The sequence below is a fragment of the Neolamprologus multifasciatus genome, chromosome 3 (genome assembly GCF_963576455.1).
Source record: "Neolamprologus multifasciatus chromosome 3, fNeoMul1.2, whole genome shotgun sequence".
Lineage (NCBI taxonomy): Eukaryota > Metazoa > Chordata > Actinopteri > Cichliformes > Cichlidae > Neolamprologus > Neolamprologus multifasciatus.
Window position 1 is genome coordinate 36,832,897 of NC_140441.1, and position 18,569 is coordinate 36,851,465.

The following is an 18,569-nucleotide window of genomic DNA, read 5'->3' on the forward strand; positions in this document are numbered from 1 at the left end:
GGACTGTGTCTAGATTTATAATTATGTATGATGCAGTTTCTGGTGTTTGTGTGGCAAAAACAATGCAGCTATTAAGCTAAAGTGAAGCTATTAAGTGCTGAGGTTTAACCACTGGGTCCTGAAACTGTGCAGTGTATGAAACACAGGACCAAACGTTGTCTCTTCACTGATAATAAAAATACTGTCTTATTTTAAGTCTTATATTTTTAAGTGAGATTCATTATAAAAATTGCTAAAGTAAGGGTGTATTGTGCATATTTAAAACATTCAAAATAAACAGTGTGGTTTAGCTCGCCCTCCTTTCTTTATAGCATTTTTTGCAGGCACTGATCTTAACTTTTTAAATTCAGTGTACCAAATTTCAATGTGTGGACATGTTACCGCGATGGCTGCTGAAGGTGACTCCTACACTTCTAGAAGACACTGTGTTCTATCAAGGGACATCAGATTAACTGGAAAAAGAAATCCACAACTTACTAAACTGTCCAATCAAACTGGAAAAAGTTTGAACAGAGTTTATAATGCAATCATAGACAAAAACATGAATCGTGAAAAGAAAAATATGAAAAAAGTTAGAATATTAATATTGTTTTTAAAAAATTACGAATAATAGTTCAAACTCATTGAATTAGTTTTTTCAGGTAATATTTAATTAATCATATCAGGTTGTGAGCACTGTTATCATGTAGAGTGACTAATATTACCTACAACAGTGATTCATTGTTGTAAAAGTCAAAGTAATAATAGACAAGACAAAGTCATCAACCCATTGTTTAGAAACTTAGAGCAAAGACGCTTGAATGCTAAATTCACAATGGGAATATCAAACTAATAATTGGCATGAAATTAAATATGATTACAACATATGCAACTTAATATCAATCAAATATGAAAACAAAAACCCACAATGCAAATCAAACATTCCTTGATTGCCAAGATGAACTACCTGATTATGTAAAACAAAGGAGGGATCCATAAGCTACAGGTTAATCGTTTTAAAACAACTAACTATTAATGTGAATCTTCTGCAACCCAGCCAAGCATTTGATCATCATACTGAATAATTATTTATTTATTCATTATTTTTTAATGTATTCATTTTAATCCTGTCATTATTTACTCGTTAAGCTTCATTCTCCACCTGATATCCACTGTGATGAGATTAAGCTGAGCTCAGGGCTATACAAGAATAATAAGTATCTAGACTTTGCTTCATTCGTTTGGTTTAAAGTGTAAATATTTATTGGTTGTTGTTTGGGATTACAAGTTTTTTTAAATTTAAAACATGTATTATTAATGTATATATTCCAGTCCACTTAATTTTTTTTAATTAATAATTTTTGTAAATTGATCATTCGATTTCATTTAACGTTAAAAATAGAAATATATATTTACACACACACACACAAACAGAGACTAGGTCACAGCACATTACAGCCGCCCTGATTGGACGAAAACCACGTGATTCAGGTTTAAGCCTGAAAAAAGATGGCGGCTCATTCCAAACTCTGTAAATTTCTCAGCAACGACTGAGCGAAACGAGTCTCTGAAAACATTTCATGCGACAAACCGGATGTTTAGTTAGTGTATACGTCATTATTTCAGATAACCAGATGTTGGTTTCTCCTGAATCTCCACAGTTATCGCGTCACCGGAAGTGTTGCTAAGCACGTGTGTAAACAGAACAAACATGGTTACTGTTTACATTGTGATAAACTCAGGGTTCTGCTTCATGTCGCTTCAGTATCGGCCTTAAACCTTCACACACAGACATGACACTCACAGTTTTAGACTGTTCGGTGGATCAAAATAAAATCACGAAAATAAACCGCTCGTTAGAGGAGAAGTTACCGAGAATCATGACATTTAATATATTATTATGTTAATGTAATGTCAAAGTAATTCGCTGAAAGCTGTCACCGCTTATAATACCACACGGCAAAGGAAAATTGATAATAGTTAATTTGGCTGATTTGATTCATAAAATGTTATTAAACTGCAGCTCAGAGTAACGTGCAAAATATCCGCTTACCCTGAACCAGAGTCCACACGCTGAAAGCCGAGCACAGGATAGAAGTCCACAGTGACGAAGAGTCCTTAGAGAACGAGTTGTACACAGACATGGTGGATAAAGTACACAGTCTGAATGAATGAATGAATGAATGAAGGCTCCTCTCGTCTGTGTTTCTGCCTCCTGCTCCCGAATATTCTCTCTGACACATTTTCTCTCCGCCGGTTGCTCAAATACTCTCGGTGTGTTTTGGAAATATGGGCGGGTCTAAACTCCACCCCTTTCTGTGTTGATTGGCTTAAAATGACATAATCAATACGCTTTTCCGGGTTAACTGTATGCTTGGTGTTTCCTTGGCAATATTTGTTTACAGTTCTAGATTTTTCTTGTATTTTAGCGATTTGTCATGTGATTTTTGTTTTCACAAAAACATCTTTGTCATGACAGATTGAATTGTTGATAAATGTCACCTGACAACGGATGATTTACATGTATATGTATACATGTTAGTACGTGTATATATAAGTATATATCAAAAGGAGGGATGTCACAACAATGAATCACCAGTTTACAAAGAGATTACAAATTTCTTGTAAAAAATGTTGCATTTCTTGTTTGTTTTGCGTAACTAATACTAATACTATGTGGAGGTAGAAAACGCAAAGTGTTTCTACAGACAAAAGCAAAACAGTGAATTCAAACAAAATAAGAAATTGGGGAAAATTATAAAACAACACATATTTTGTAATAAATACCAAGTAAAGGCTTGAAAAAACGTTTTATCACACCATCCCTTTTTTTTTGAGGAAAAGAAAACAAACAAACAAACAAAATAATCTGTTGGCTGTAAATTGCTAATGCTACCCAGTCATATACAAAGTGTTAAGGCTAATATGTGACCCGCCTCCCACTGTGACACAAACTTCAATACAAGAGCAGTGAATTTAGGCCAAATGTGTATTTTTATTACAAACTAACCACAGCCTGTCCAGCTTAATTCAGTTTTTATATAAATAAATACATTTACATAAATATGTAACTGTTTTATGCACCGTACAAACAGTATAAATAGTTCCTGTTATTACTGTGCCCAACCTGCAGTATGTTAAAATCACCCACAATAATTATTTTATCTGAGCTCAGAACTAAATCAGATAAAAAAGTCTGAGAAATCAGAGAGAAACTCTGTGTAAGGCCCAGGTGGACGATAGATGATAACAAGTAAGACTGGTTTCTGAGTTTCAACATCAGCAGCAGTACTCTTGGCAAAGTGTGTAGTTCTTGGGACCAAACCTGTTGCTGCTGGGATGTTGTTCAACGTCACACTCTTTGTGTGGTACCAAAATATGGAGATGGAGAAGTCCATCCCACTGCTGCTTTATCTATCTCCACTCCAGTCTCATCTTCAGTTTCTTTTCTACCTACCAAAAGTTTTCCCACTGATTAAAATGTTATCCAAGTGTGAGTGTGCGAGTTGGAAAAAGACAAGGACACAAGACAAAGTGGGCGCACACAAGTCCAAAACATAAATGAAGAGTTCACAGAGTTGGCCAGAAATGGGACAAGATCCAGGGCCAGTGACAGAGGCCTCTGCCCCGAGATGTGAGGGCTGTCTGGGAGGCTAGCATCGGAGACCCTCAAATGGCTCTACTGGACACCAGCACACCTCAGGCATTATGAACGATGGCGGGACAACTCTCAGCGTGGCTTAGGAGTGTGGTGGCAGGAAGAAGGTGGGTGACTGGGGGCACGGCGACAAACCAGAGCAAAGAAGGGTGACTGTCAAGACAAGAGGATTGAGTATAAGGCTGGGGTGGTGAGGACGATGAGCTGGAAGGGACAGGAGAGTCTGCTGTGAAGATCCTGTAAAGATAAATTTTAATGCTTCATGAAATATTATCATCAGCCTCTTTTAAGCAATACAGCTAGATTGTCATAGCTGGCTTTGTGTCCCTTCATCCTCTCGATGTTTCTGTTAAAAGAAGTTAAATAATGAGTCAGTCTGAGGGCACAAGAAGCAACAACATGTTTGTGTTTGTTTCTTACTTTTTGTTTCTGAACCAGGCGAAGGGAAAAATATGCTGCAAAAGCAGCAACTGATATTAAGGCCATGAAAGCGACGCCCACAAAGACCCTGGAACGACCTACTGATGTAGAAATGAACAAGGTCAAAACAAACATACAGTTTAGAAAAAGAAACTTCACAAAAATAGAAACGATGCAGAGAACAGTTGGAGTGTTTTCTCACCATTTCTCTGAGTCACATCTTGAGGATCAGGAGTTTGGAGGTTTTTAGGAAGCAGCAGCATCTCCATCGTCAAGGTTTCAGAGAAATTTGGATCTAAAAGAGACACATAGTCAGCGTCTGTTTGTAAAATGAGGCTGAAACTTTGGAAATGGCTAAAAACAAACAAACAAACAAATCTTCTCACCGACTACAAGTTCAACAACAGCAGCTTTCACTGTGCTCTGCAGCTTGGGGATGAAACATCTGTATCTGCCGTTGTCTTCCTCCGACACGTTCAGGATCTTCAGTGAAATGTTCCCGTGTTTCATGTCGTCCATGAACAGCTCCGTCCTCCTGAAGTACGAGGCCATCTTCATGTCGGAGACCTCCTGCCTGTCCCTGTACAGGTGAACGTACTCCACTCGGCTCAGCCGGTCCGACGGGTCGGGTTTCAGGTCGGGTTTGGACCACTCCACCGTCAGACCCTGGACATCGAACGAGGGCTCCAGGTGACACGGCAGGATGACATCATCACCTGGCGCGGCAATGATTGGAAGATTTGAACCGATCACCAGAACCTCACCTGGAAACAGGCAGAAAATTAAAAAATTAAACCCTTTGAACTCCCACAGACCCTCATGACTAGAAATGTGTTTCTATAAAACATTTCTAGTCACACTGAACATTTTAGGTACAAGTCATATTTTTGAGGCGCACACTCACATAAACCTGATAATCTGTTTAAAGGAAATGCAGACGAGCCTCAGTTTACTAATGTTCACAACTCATTCAGCTGATTATCAGAGGAAACAAAGAAAGCAAAAGGCACTGAAAGCAATGACATGGAGTATTTTGTGCTAATTAATCAGATTCAGATTTCTAATGGTGTCATCATGACTTCTTTTCATTGCTTCGTGTCACAGTGAAAGTCTTTGAACTACCCAGAGTTTAAGAAGGTCATGAGATGAAGCTGCAGCATGTTGATAACTGGATCAGCAGGACGTGGTCTTACACCAAACCAACGAAACAGCAGAAGATCTGCTTTCTGTCAGTTCTTCACAATGACTCATAATGTGGAGGATGTGTTTCTGTAACTATATAACAAACCACATTCACATGCTGCTCAGCAATAATTGCCTGTGATCTGCAGACACATGAAGTCTAGAAACTACACTCAGCTGCTTATTTCCAAGATGGATCCACATATTTGGTCTGACTCATCTGACTGATGCCTTTCCTGCATCCGTTAAAACTGTATGTTAGGATCAGATTAGAGAGCAGAAGTTCCTGTGAGTCACTCACACTTGGCATTGTTAGCTGCTGAATCATGACCAGAGTATTTGATTAGTTTGGTTAGTCTTATAAGATGAGTTATTAAAGTCAAAGCTCCTCGTTTGATTTATTATCAAATCAGCTTGTTCAGCTTGAACCAGACTGTAGAGCATGTTTCACTTACAGTCAGAGCTCTCTTACTTTAGTACACTGAAGCTGTGTTGTTCTACTTCATGCTAGGCTCAGTGACTCTGCCTCAGGTAACCTGTAACAGAGCAGTGATAAAACCTTCAGTGCTCCACCCAAACCTTTAAACCTAACCTAATCATCTAACTGTTTTTACTCCACCCTTCACATCCTCCTCATACACCCTCTAAATGAAGTCGTTTCCCCTCAATGATGATAGAAAACCAGCTCAGGATTTTTTTAAAGTACAATACAGACTTCATCCTGTATGTTAGTCAGAAACAAAAACGCTCTATTATATTTTTTAAACATAATTTTGTTTTTTGTTTAAATTCTGCTGCATTAACAGCAGTCTGACAAGTTCACACTCACACAGTCAACCTGCTATATTAACGGGGGAAAGCCGCAAATCACACCGATAACCGTCATCCTCACAGCGACAGAGAAGAAAACACAGCTGTGTTCGTTTACCTCGAACCGAAGTCCACACGCTGAAAGCCGAGCACAGGATAAAAGTCCACAGCAAGGCAGAGAGTGGGCTGTACACAGACATCGTAGGTAGAGCACCGACTGAGTGACTCAGGTCTGACTTTCTGCCTCCTGCTCGGTGAAAGCGAGACTGGCTTTAAATTCCCGCCCCGCATCACTCGTCTGTGATTGGTTGAATACAGCAAAAGCTGATTTGCTCCGCTGCTGAACATATTTCTGTCCTTCACAGTGTGTGCGCGATTTAACAGGTGGTCAGGCTAACTGGTGATATTTGTTTGCGCTCTTAATATATGAATGAATAAATAAATCTTACAATTCATCTTGTCTATCAGTAAACTCACTGCGCTCATGATCGCAGATAAACATGTTTTTGACTCTAGCAATTTAATGCCAGAATTTTTTAATCAGGAACTCCAAACGTGAAACATCCAGAAACATCCAGAAACATCTGGAAACACCTGGAGCCTTGACCCGTTAACGTTCGTTATCAAACAACATGATCACCAGATCAGCTGTTCTTTGTTGTTAACAATAATCACTCATTGCTATAGAAAAGCTTGGACCACGGAAATGTTAGAAAAAAAACATGATCTATAACAAACAATAATATTTAACTGTAACTCGATGAAGGGGAAAAAATAAAGTTTCTAAAGTCTTCAAAAACTCCCATAAATCCCCGCGGTTAACCCCGTGATTACATTTAGATTCAGCTGGCAGATAAAACAGGTGTTTGTCACAAGCATATTCATAACTTTGATGACTCAGAACATTGATGCTGGCGAAGGAGAAGACAAAGCGAACAAAATAAAAATATAAAACTAAAATACTGCTGTGCCTCTTATGATACTGAAAGACAAAACACTGCTGTATTTGCTTTGGTCATCTGTTTGTCTGCCATGATTGTTCTCTCAGCGCTCTGACCCCTCTGAAAATACTGTGTTGATTATATTTTATTATTATTTTTTTTTTACTATGATTTAATCTTTAATCTCACTGTTTTTGGATTCATTTTGAATCAGCTGAAAGTCCCTCTGAACGTCTCCGCTGATGTGTTGGCCCTTCTTCTGTGAAATGATTTAAATCATCTGAATATGCGACGTGTTTCACTGCGCTATGGTTAGCTAAAAAAAACTTTAACAGATCCTATGAAGTCAGATCTCAGCACGTCTTTTTATCGCTGTAACGTTGTGAGTGTGCAGACAGGCTCTGGATTTACCCACACCTACGTGTCTAGACAGAAGCAAATTTGAAGGGATGTTGTTTGTAAGTCACTGATTCTTAAAGTAAAAGTTACTTTTTTACCTCTATTTTTTTACTTTACTTTAAGACTGTTTTGGTGGAGGAATGAACCACAACTCCCATGATGCATTGCATCAACGTACCCATCTGAGACCCTGTGTGGGTCTTACTATGTGAACACTTAACACGGGTTCACAAACAAATCAGCTAAGTTCAAGATGTCACCGTGGATCGTCTGTAGTCTGAATAACGATCATTAACTCTAAACTCTTCATGGTCTTCACGATGGTGACGATGAAGAGTTCGGAGCAACGCTGTGTGATCCTCGAACTTTTGGTATCGACTCAATACTGATTAACTACAGAGCCAGTATTGCCAACAGCAGTACCAATACTTTCAAATTATAAAGTCAGCTCAGGGGTGAAGCTTCCTCAAAGTTGAAAAACGGACTCAAGGCATTCTTGATTTTTACTGCATTTAATGGACAGAAGTGGCACCAACCATTGAACTGTACAAACAACATAGAATAATCAGTTTTCACAATAAGTTGTTATCATAGAGAATAAACAATAAAGCACATTATTCAACAACATAAAAAACATTCACAATTTGACCTTTACAATGACTAACATAAACTTGACAGTTCTGTCACAAACAAACATCTAATTTTTCTACTAGCATATAAAACACAAATTGCAAACCTCATTGGCCGCATGAACTTGAAGGGGTTAATGAAAACACATCTTGCAGTGCACACTTTTTCCCCATAGCCGGGAAACTTCTTTGCATGCGTCTACATAGCTCTACCACCACCTGAGAAAGGAAAGCATGCTGCCTTCTACCGAGTGTGGCGTGTAAATGAAAATATTGTCAACCCCAAACAACAGACTGAACATTGGTTCCACCCTGGAAACATTCTGTAAAACCCTTAAATGTGTGTTTTTAAACCAAAAATGTATACATTAAATATGATTTATTAAAAAGAAAGTACTTTAATGTATTTATTGTAACTTACACCCATGAAATTACCATAAACTGCATAACTGCTGCTGACGGCAGTCACAAGGGGAGAGCAGTGTGTCATCATCTATGTGCCAACAACACCGACACGAGGATATCATATCGTGCGTCTATGAGATGAACCATCAGCAGTTCTGAACACATTTTAATGACCACTAAATCACCGTGACTTGTACTTTCTGTATAAATATGTTTTTTTTTCTGAGTGTAGTTTTTTGGTTGTTTTTTTCAACCGTCTCCCTGTGTGTGTATTTGTGTCCATGCTCCCAGATGTTTTGGGTTGCCAGATCGTGATCCTGCAGCGCTGGAGGCAGCCACACCTGCCACTCGTCATCAGCGCCTTATTTAAGAGTGTGGCTGAGCTCCAGTCGGTGCCGATTCTTCCTTCTGACTTGTCAGTACAGCCGTGGTCTGCTATTTTAGAAAACCCTCGCTAAAGGAAGGATCGTCTAGTCATCAATGTGTTTTGTCTTCACTAGGTATTGGTAGGAGTTTGGTGTTTTCACTATTCACTTTTTATGGACACTTGCACTGTGTGGGATTCAGGGAGGAAGTGCCACGCCACCCCAGTGCCTGGAACTTGTAAATAGTGATTCATCGAGCACTTTATAAAAAATTTCACTGTTCACCACAAGAGTCCTGCATTTGGGTGCTACTTCTCACCTGCAACTCCATGGTCTGCCACCACAGTCTCTGACAAATTCAGTGACATACAGGACTGAGGGCTCGAGTCTGCACCTGTGTAAAGTGGAACAAAACAAAAACAGAGTCCTGGACATGGCTATAAGAGTTATTATAGTTTTGCATTTTCTGACAATTTTTAAATTTTATTTTAGTTAACTAAAATGTCACTTTTTCGTTTTTTTATATGTAGTTTTAGTTTTTATTTTAGAGGGTTAAGACTGTTTTTGTATGAGGCCCAGAAAGCTAGTTTGTGATAAGGAGGAAGATGAGGACTACCAGACCTGGCAAAATCCAGGTAGCCCCTCACGTGCATGTTTCCCATCAAACTGTCAGAAACATGAGACTAATGAAAGCTTCATCATACAGGACATTAATTGAGACATAAAGGAGTAAGAGGGAACAGTGTGTATGTGTGTAAAGCGGTAAGAGATGACTGCATCAGACTGAGCTTAGAATAATAAAACTCTGTAGAGCATTTTAATATCTCTGAAACACAAAATAATTCACAAAAATACAAACTTTCATCTAATCAAACAGTTTGAAAACTTCATAAAATGCAAACAGGAAACAACACACAGAAATGATAAATAAATAAATAAATAAATATGAGGCATGGAATAATTTATTTATAACGCACTTTAAAAACAAAGTTTACAAAGAGCAGGAAGAGGGTGATTTTAAACATTAAAGACAAATAAAAGAAACGCGTTAAAGTTCATAAAAAATAAAAATAAGTAGAACAAATGTCAAGACAAACATTTAAAAATCAAAGACACCATCTCTCCACTCTTAGTCAAGTTTAAGCATGCTTCACATCAGCGAGGTTAACTGTCAGTTTCTATACCAAATAAAAGCTTTTTTAAGTTGACCCCAGAGAAAGATGGTAAGCTGCCCAGTTAGTCAGAAATATACTATAGTGTAAAATTAAAAAATCAGCTCAAGTTTTATACAGTCAGTTATTTACAAATAAATACCTGTTATTCATCCATGACTCCTAAATAATGTTTGTCCAATTAAAGTAAACATCTGTCAGATTATTATCACATATTTACTGCTTTGCAAACTTCATAAAGTACAAACAAACAAAGAAAACAAAATGAACACATACAAAATAGAAAACTTTTTTTAAGTAAATACTTTCCTCAGCAGAGCTTTGTGCTCTCAGACTTCTTGCTATTTATGATAATAATAACTTACATGTAACATCTTTCATTTATTTACTGTGTAGATACTGTGTAGCATTCACTCTGTGTTTTATCTGATAGTTGTTAAACACTTTTGTAAAAGTGACCTTATGATGATCTCAGCCCTGTGGCCGCTGGTTTGAATCCCCAACCAAATTGTCAGGATCCAGGAAAGATAAACCTACAACGCTCTCCGCTCCATTATCACCAACGATCCTTTGTGCAAAGCACTAGTAATTGTTATGACTTTGGATCCCCTGGTCCTCCGAATGCTTCTATTAAAAGAAGTTTAATAATGAGTCAGTCTGAAGGCACAAGAAGCAGCAACATGTTTGTGTTTGTTTCTGACATACCTTTTGTGTGATGGCGAGAGAAATAAGCAGCAAGTGCAGCGACTACAAGTAAAGAAACAGTGATGATGATGGAGATCAGCACAGCGGCCCTGGACCGATCAGCTGAGGTGAAAAGAGGTCACCACAAATGGACCAAAAACATCACCAAAACAGAAATGATGCTGAGATAAATCTGGATTTTTTTTCTCACTGTTTCTCTGAGTCGTGTCCTGAGGATCTGGAGTTTGGAGGTTTCTGGGATGCAGTGGTGTCTTTGTCGATGACATTTTCCCGTAGTTTGGGTCTAAAAGACACAAAAAAACACAAGGGTCATAAATTGTTAATAAAAATTTGAGTTTGGAACCACAAACATCGCCAAAACAAATCTTCTCACCGACTACGAGTTCAACAACAGCAGCTTTCACTCTGCTCTGCAGCTTGGGGATGAAACATCTGTATCTGCCGTTGTCTTCCTCCGACACGTTCAGGATCTTCAGTGAAATGTTCCCGTGTTTCATGTCGTCCATGAACAGCTCCGTCCTCCTGAAGTACGAGGCCATCTTCATGTCGGGGACCTCCTGCCTGTCCCTGTACAGGTGAACGTACTCCACTCGGCTCAGCCGGTCCGACGGGTCGGGCTTCAGGTCGGGTTTGGACCACTCCACCGTCAGACCCTGGACATCGAACGAGGGCTCCAGGTGACACGGCAGGATGACATCATCACCCGGAGCAGCGATGATTGGAAGATTTGAACCAATCACCAGAACCTCACCTGGAAACAGGCAGAAAATTAATTATCCTGAACTCCTGCAGAACTTCTACAGATCCTCAGTGTATAACTCTGTAAAGTTACACACCAAACACTTGAAGATCTTGAACAGCCACATGAGTGTTTCCGCTGTTATTCCAGAAATGTTTCTTACTGAGATTAAATTATTTAAAGAAAGAAGTCCTCCTCAGTATACTGGTAAACAGGACAGAGATCTCAATATCAGGATGCAAATTTACAGCAGAATAAATTAAGTTGAATGCATCAGGTTTAAATGGAGGCATATCTGTGTTGGTTCAGACACACGCAGTGTCAAGGATTTAAAGTTTTGATCATGGGAAACAGTCTGGTCAGTAACTGCTTTAACCTAAACCTGAACAGCTTCCTCTGTGAGTAATCTCTGTAAATAAGGGACATCATCATGACATCATCAGACAGACGGTAAAATGCTGGGTTCCTGTGGGTACCTGCTAATCCAGAACAATTAAATTACAGTAACCAGACACAGGAAGACAAAAAAAAACCCCTTAATCCACAGAGACTTTTAACCAAATTCTTCTGAATTAAGTTGTTAAAGCCAAAACTAGCTTATCTGTGGAAAACCATGATGGACGCATATGTCGGCTAAAAATACTGGAACATAGTGTTTGTAGTGGCAATTCCTTTTGTTTGACAAACCAAACATCCCACAATTAAAAGTCCACAAGCCACTGCTGCAGTGAGATACAATTTCGTACGCAGGCAAAGGAAGTCCACTGTCCAAACTTGAAAGTTGCGTTTTATGGTTTATTTATCCAGTTTGGCAAGCAATAACAAGATCCAATTTTTTTTTGTTACTTCCTGCTGCTTCTCCTGCTCTGATAAAAAACCATAGGCCCACCCCAGTGCATGCTGGTCCTCTACCAGTCTCTTTATTTATAGAAAACAAAATGGCAAAGTAACATCAAACAAACTTTGAAACAAAATATTAACCAACAAATAACTTGTAAATAAACCCCAAAATATAAGTAAACTAACAACAAACTTTAACTAATTTCAAAATAATAAAAAATAAGAACAAATAGCTCCAACAGTGTTAATTCATCCCCTCACTACAATTTCCAGCTGTTTAAATGTTTAAAAATCGTGTGATTATGAGCTTAAGCTCTATTATTTACTTTTTAACTTGATTAGCCATCTGTATTGTTTGATTCTTGTCAATGTATGATGTGGTTTCTGGTGTTTGTGTGGAAACAACAACGCACATATTCAGTATATTAGGTTTGTGTGACGTTGGTTCAGTCCTCGTTTGCTGACATTACTTTTCCTCCCGTAAGGCCATGATTTCTTAAATAAATTCAATGTAATTTAAGTGAATTAAGTTTGACAGTGTGGAGACGTTACCGAGTTGGCTGCGGACTTCTGGACTTCTAGAAAGACTTCCTGTACCATCATGGGACGTCGGAATAACTGGAAAAAGAAATTCACAACTTCAGAAGACATCATGAGAAGATAGAGAAGATTTTATTATACAAGCTGCTGACATCATACACAAAAACATGAAGCCTGAAAATTAATATATTTAAAAACAAACAAACAAAAACATATAAACATATGGAAATTAATTAATATAATCTTTTTTTTTTTTTTTTACCTTATATTCGGTAATGTTTTATTAAATTGTGATGTTTAATGCTTTCTATATAGATTAGTTAGAAATATTCACAAAATAATTCCTTGACCCTGATAACAGGTCAGATAAAATAATAATAATAAAAAAACCACACACAAAAGTCCCTATATAATTGAATTTCTTTTATGTCTAGTCACCAGTGATTAACTAACTGGATGTGTGGTGGGGGTTTTCCCAGAAATGACTCAATGATGGAATTGAATCAAGATTGAAAAGAGCAGAGTCATGATTACCAAACAATAAATGAGGTTATGACATGTGTAAATTTACAACTCAGTAGAATATTCTTATAAAGATCAATTGTGTGTACCACACAAATTAAGCACCCCTTCCCTGCCAAGGTGAACATATCTGTTCAGAACAAAGCAGGAGCTCCATAAAAAGCTACAAGTTAATCTAGATTTTCTTCTGTTGTCTTATTTTGTACGGTAGGTTCAGGGAGTTTACCTCATAAAACAGTGGAGTAGGACAGTAACTTAAAATCTAACGCAGAATGGAAACTTTAAACTGAAAGCCTAAAAATATTTACAAGAATAAGTGAAAAATATGTCAAATCAAGACTTTCACGTGACTGAATTTGATTGGACAAATCAGTCACGTGATCAGGCCTTACAACTGCGCCGAAATGGCGGCTCCTTTCAAACCTTTTCGTACATTTTTCAAAGATAGACTTGCGAAATGCGGAAATGAAAAACATTTGAGGCGAGAAACAAAGTTTGAAATGTGTCATTACGTGATATCAGAGATTACATTTAGTGTTTTCTAGCCAGTTTCCACACCGGACATGTTTCCTTATTTCGTTCTTGTTGCTAGGCAGCAGTGTGGCGCATGCGTTTTGTTTACGCTGTGAGAAACAGGTGTGGCGTGTCTGACGTAAATAGGCGTGTCGAACCTTCATTATTTTACGTGTCAAAAATAATTAACTGATGTCATTACTCACAGTGACACACAACAAAGTTGAACTGCTAATAGTGAATTCGGCTTGTTTATTTCTTGAAAATGTGAATGAAATGTAGCTGTGAGTTTACCTTGAACGGGAGTCCAGACGAGCAAAGCTGAGCACAGGATGAAAGTCCACAGTGAGGATGAGTCTCCACCCAGCGAGCTGTACACAGACATGGCTCGTAGTTATTCTTTGAATGAATAACCCGAATCATCGTGGACCGTTCAAGTAGGCTACTGCTTTAGCCCCGCCCGTCTCTCTCTTTCCCTTAGTCATTTGACTAGAAACATCTGGAAACACCTGGAGAAAACACAACCAGCCAACACAGTCATGAGCTGGAACACCCTTTCACCCAGTTATGTAGGTCTTACTAAACAAAAACAATAAAGTCCATCACTGAGCTATAAACAAGTGTTGTTCTCCATCACTTTGAACTACAGACATATTTACACAATAAATATACCCCCTGCCCTGATCCTCTGGCTCTTCTGGGTATTTCTGTTTGCAACACTATCACTCCAGGACACTTAGGCTGACCTTAGGAGTTATTTTCAACTGTATCAGATTGCTTTGCATGTTAAGTTGGGCACAAAGATTTCCCTTTTTATAGATATTGTTGGAAGTGCAGCTTCCAAAAAATTAGGAATTGTAATTATCAGCAGAGGTTTAAAAAAAACTTGAAAGATAAAGGATAAAGGTCAGTCTTTCATGTTTTAGACAGAGAAGAGAGGTGGTTTCACCTGAAACCTCTACTGATAATGATCATTACTGGATCAACAACCTTCTTAAATACCTGGGATTCTTCACCATTGGATTTTAGAACCGAATAAGCTTCTCAATCAAAGGGAAAACATCTTTGAAAAACTTAAAGAAATACAGTATTATTTTATTGCCTCAGTTCACAAAACTTTTGCTTTTCTAATCTAATTTCATTTTTTTAATTAACTTACATTCTTTGCTTCTATCCAACATAATACATTTTTCTGAAACCTGTTGACAAAAAAATAATAATTAATTGAAGTTAACAGTTAATTTTTTGAGTGTAGAAAATTATCAACTAAAAGGAACAATTTTACAACTGCTGCAGAAACTCTGATTGGAGGTTTGGTATACATGGCTTTTGCATGTGCACTCTGGATCTTATGTGAATCTCATCAAACCTCTGATACTTCACAAATCTCCTTTCATTACAGATCAGTCAGCAGATGGCTTATTTCCATCCATCCTTATCAGCGTCGGGAGGGAGCCCATCCCAGCTACCATGGGGCGAGAAACGGAGTGCACCCGTGACAGATCTCCAGTCTGTTGCGGGCCAATACAGAAAGACATAGAAAAATTCACACTCACATTGCCTATGAGCAATGTAGAATCTCCACTTAATGTTTGGACTATGGAAGGAGGCCATGGTACCTAGAGAGAAACCTTTAAATTTCCTTTAATGCTTTGATCTGTAACGGATGCTGGAAAAAAAACTGAACATATTTAAACACAAAACAGTCTTGGTGTTTGGGAATGATTTGTTTCAGTCTAGTTAGCAATGATCAGGGGGGATTTTAACCCTTTAATTTTGTTGGGAAGCATTTATCTAACAAAGTGTTTTGCAGGTTACCTCTGTGGTGGCCATCTTGTTTTCCCAGTAAAGAGGAAGCCTGCCTCAATTGCAGCTCTTTTATAGGCCAGTCTATATTATGGAGGCGTGGTCTTTAGAGTATTTAAAGGGAGCAGGAAATGGATTGGGAGCCATTTTGAGAAGTTGTTGTCTGCATGTGCATGATGTTGGCAAGAGACAATAAAATAATTACTTTAATTAAGATAGAGTGAAGTCTGATGTTTCCTTCACCACCCCTCACTGCGTAACAGTTGGTGTCAGGAGTGGGATTTGGTTACGCCTGTGAATGACGGACAGAACACGCTGGATGAGGGGTGTAGGACGTGGAAGAAACCGTGGGATAAGGAAAAACCCCCTTGCTGACATGGAAGAAAGAGAAGTTGGACAAACAATTGAGCCAGGTCCACCACCTGAAGGAGCAATGGCTGATGAGGATGATTTTGAACCAGTAGTACGACCTAAGCAGACTGCTGTTGGTGTCGTGAGTAAAGAACTTTCTGAACCGGACATCTTTGATGAAATTAGAGAATTTATGCGGCATTCCAAAAGAACAGAAGCAATACTGTTTGAACAGATAAAACAACTGAGTGACAATATACCAAGGTTGAAACAGGCTGTTCATTCTGAACTTCAGCCTTCTGTCCAGAGTGGCATTTCTACAGCAGCTGTTTGTCCAAAGCAAGAGGCTGGGCAACTGCCTCCACTATCAGCTGTGCAGCCACCTCACGGAGCCACTGAGCACCAAGCTGAGCTGCCTTCTCCATCTCAACCACTGCATGCACAGTCTCAAATGCATGTCGTTCAACCTGCTCCAGTGCAGAGAGCAGAAATACATCGTGGGGGTGAGCCAAGAATACCTGACTTCAGGGAAGGTGAGGATCCTGAAAGTTTTTTTGTACGATTTGAACGCATAGCTAAAACGTGGGGATGGCCGCAAGTTGAATGGGCAGCTAGAGTGGTCACATTATTGACTGGAAAAGCCCTTGAAGCTTATGCTGGCATGGATGAAGAACAGTCTGACTCTTATGAGACCATTAAAGCTGCAGTGTTATCCAAGTTTAATGTAACAGAGGAGACCTACAGATACCGGTTCCGGAGCACCAGTGTACCAGTGGGAGAGAGTGTGCGTGAAACCTACAATCGGATAAAGGGACTCTATAAGCGATGGATGCGTCCTGACAGTCGGAGCAAAGAAGAGATTGGCGAAACCATTATTTTGGAACAGTTTCTTCGCGTGCTGCAGTCAGACGTCCGCACATGGGTGAAAGAGAACAACCCAAAGACAGGAGAGGAAGCTGCGGATCTGGCTGAACGTTACCTAGCTGCTCATCGTGAACCTTCTAAGTCAAAGATGACTGTGGGGCGACCAAGGTTTGGGGAGGTAAAACCTCCAGGGGTGACTAGTGTTGAAAGCTTGGACACTAGGGGTGGTAAGAAGCCTATACATTGCAGTCAAAGGTACAACCTCATTTGCTATTACTGTTAGCAGCCTGGTCATAAAGCTTCTTTATGTCCCCTAAGAAAACCAAAGTCAGTAGAGTTGTGTGTAGTTCCCTCCACAGGTCTTGAAGGGGAATTTACTGGTGATGGTTTAGTGCCACATAAACATGTGGTAGATGTTTCAATAAATGGCCAAACAGTAAAGGCTCTTGCTGACACTGGTAGCTCACAAACCTTGGTTAAATCTTCTATGTTGAGCAATGTATTACCTGACTTTAGCAAACCTGTAAATATTACTTGTGTTCATGGGTGTCAAAAAGATTATCCAACAGCAGATGTCACTATTGAACTTGAGGGCCAAGCATTTATGTTAACTGTAGGAGTGTTGGATCAGTTAGCATATGATGTCATTCTGGGAGAAGACTTACCAATCTTAGACAGTTTGGTTCACAATAACTCTGAAGCCTATTCCTGTGCTGTTGTCACTCGTTCAATGAAAAGGGGTTTAGAACCACTGCCTGATGTAGATGAAGACTTATTTGAAGGAGGGAGTAAACTCAGGAAAACAAAACGACAACGTAGGCAGGAGAAAAATAAAAACAGTGGTAGGGCAAAACTTCCGGAACCAACCTTACCAATATCTCCTCCTATTGATCTTCAGTGGGAGTGTCCCAATAATTTTAGAGAAAGACAGGAAAATGATTCATCTTTAAAACCTCTCTTTAAGAAAGCATGCAACATGGATGATGGAAAAGAAAATGATGTAGGGCTTAAAAGTGTAATTGGAGAACCTTTTATAATAAAGGATAAACTTCTGTATCTAGCAGACATGGAGAAACCCAGACTTGTTGTACCAAAAGAGTACCGATCAGTACTCCTGCATTTGGGCCACACTATACCATGGTCAGGACATTTAGGACAGGCGAAGACTTATAATCGTGTTGCTCAACGTTTTTACTGGCCAGGATTGTACAAAGATGTGGTTGACTACTGCAAAACATGTCATGAATGTCAGAAAGTGGCTCCTACCAAAATTTCAGACCGAGCCCCGTTGCAAACATTACCAATAATGGATGTACCTTATGAGAGAATAGCTATGGATATCATAGGTCCTTTACCTAAGAGCAGTAGTGGTCATAAATATGCGTTAGTCATTTGTGATTATGCCACAAGATATCCGGATGTTTATCCACTGCGTTCTCTGCAGGTCAAACACATTGTTCGATGCTTAGTAGACCTTTTTTCCAGAGTTGGCATTCCAAAGGAAATTCTGACAGATCAGGGTACCAGTTTTATGTCACATTTGGTAAAGTCTCTTTATGACCAACTTGGTGTAAAAGGTATTCGAACCACTCCCTACCATCCAGAAACGGACGGTCTGGTGGAACGATTTAATGGTACATTAAAGCAAATGTTGAGAAAGTTTATTGATGATACTGGCAAAGGTTGGGATAAATGGTTGCCTTTTCTGTTATTTGCATACAGAGAAGTA

The 18,569-nt window shown here is 39.0% G+C and overlaps 1 protein-coding gene across 9 annotated transcripts in view; it reads right to left on the reverse strand.

Annotated features, from left to right (window-relative positions):
- The window catches only part of LOC146522951 (myelin-oligodendrocyte glycoprotein-like), a 29,349-nt gene that overhangs the window by 4,918 nt on the left and 5,862 nt on the right, over positions 1-18,569 (reverse strand). Inside the window, exons 1-6 of one of the 9 annotated variants that reach the window (XM_085142258.1) lie at positions 14,114-14,448; positions 12,797-12,862; positions 11,039-11,416; positions 10,856-10,948; positions 10,666-10,767; positions 10,465-10,584 (exon numbers count right to left, since the gene is read on the reverse strand). In XM_085142258.1, coding sequence (XP_084998384.1) covers positions 10,553-10,584; positions 10,666-10,767; positions 10,856-10,948; positions 11,039-11,416; positions 12,797-12,862; positions 14,114-14,204 — 762 coding nt within the window. In that variant the 5' untranslated portion in view covers positions 14,205-14,448 and the 3' untranslated portion in view covers positions 10,465-10,552. Of the gene's footprint in view, positions 1-2,032; positions 4,159-4,259; positions 4,353-4,443; positions 4,822-6,167; positions 7,428-10,464; positions 10,588-10,665; positions 10,768-10,855; positions 10,949-11,038; positions 11,417-12,796; positions 12,863-14,113; positions 14,449-18,569 lie in introns of those variants that run through there. The other 8 variants (XM_085142247.1, XM_085142278.1, XM_085142224.1 and 5 more) reach the window with 8 other exon arrangements.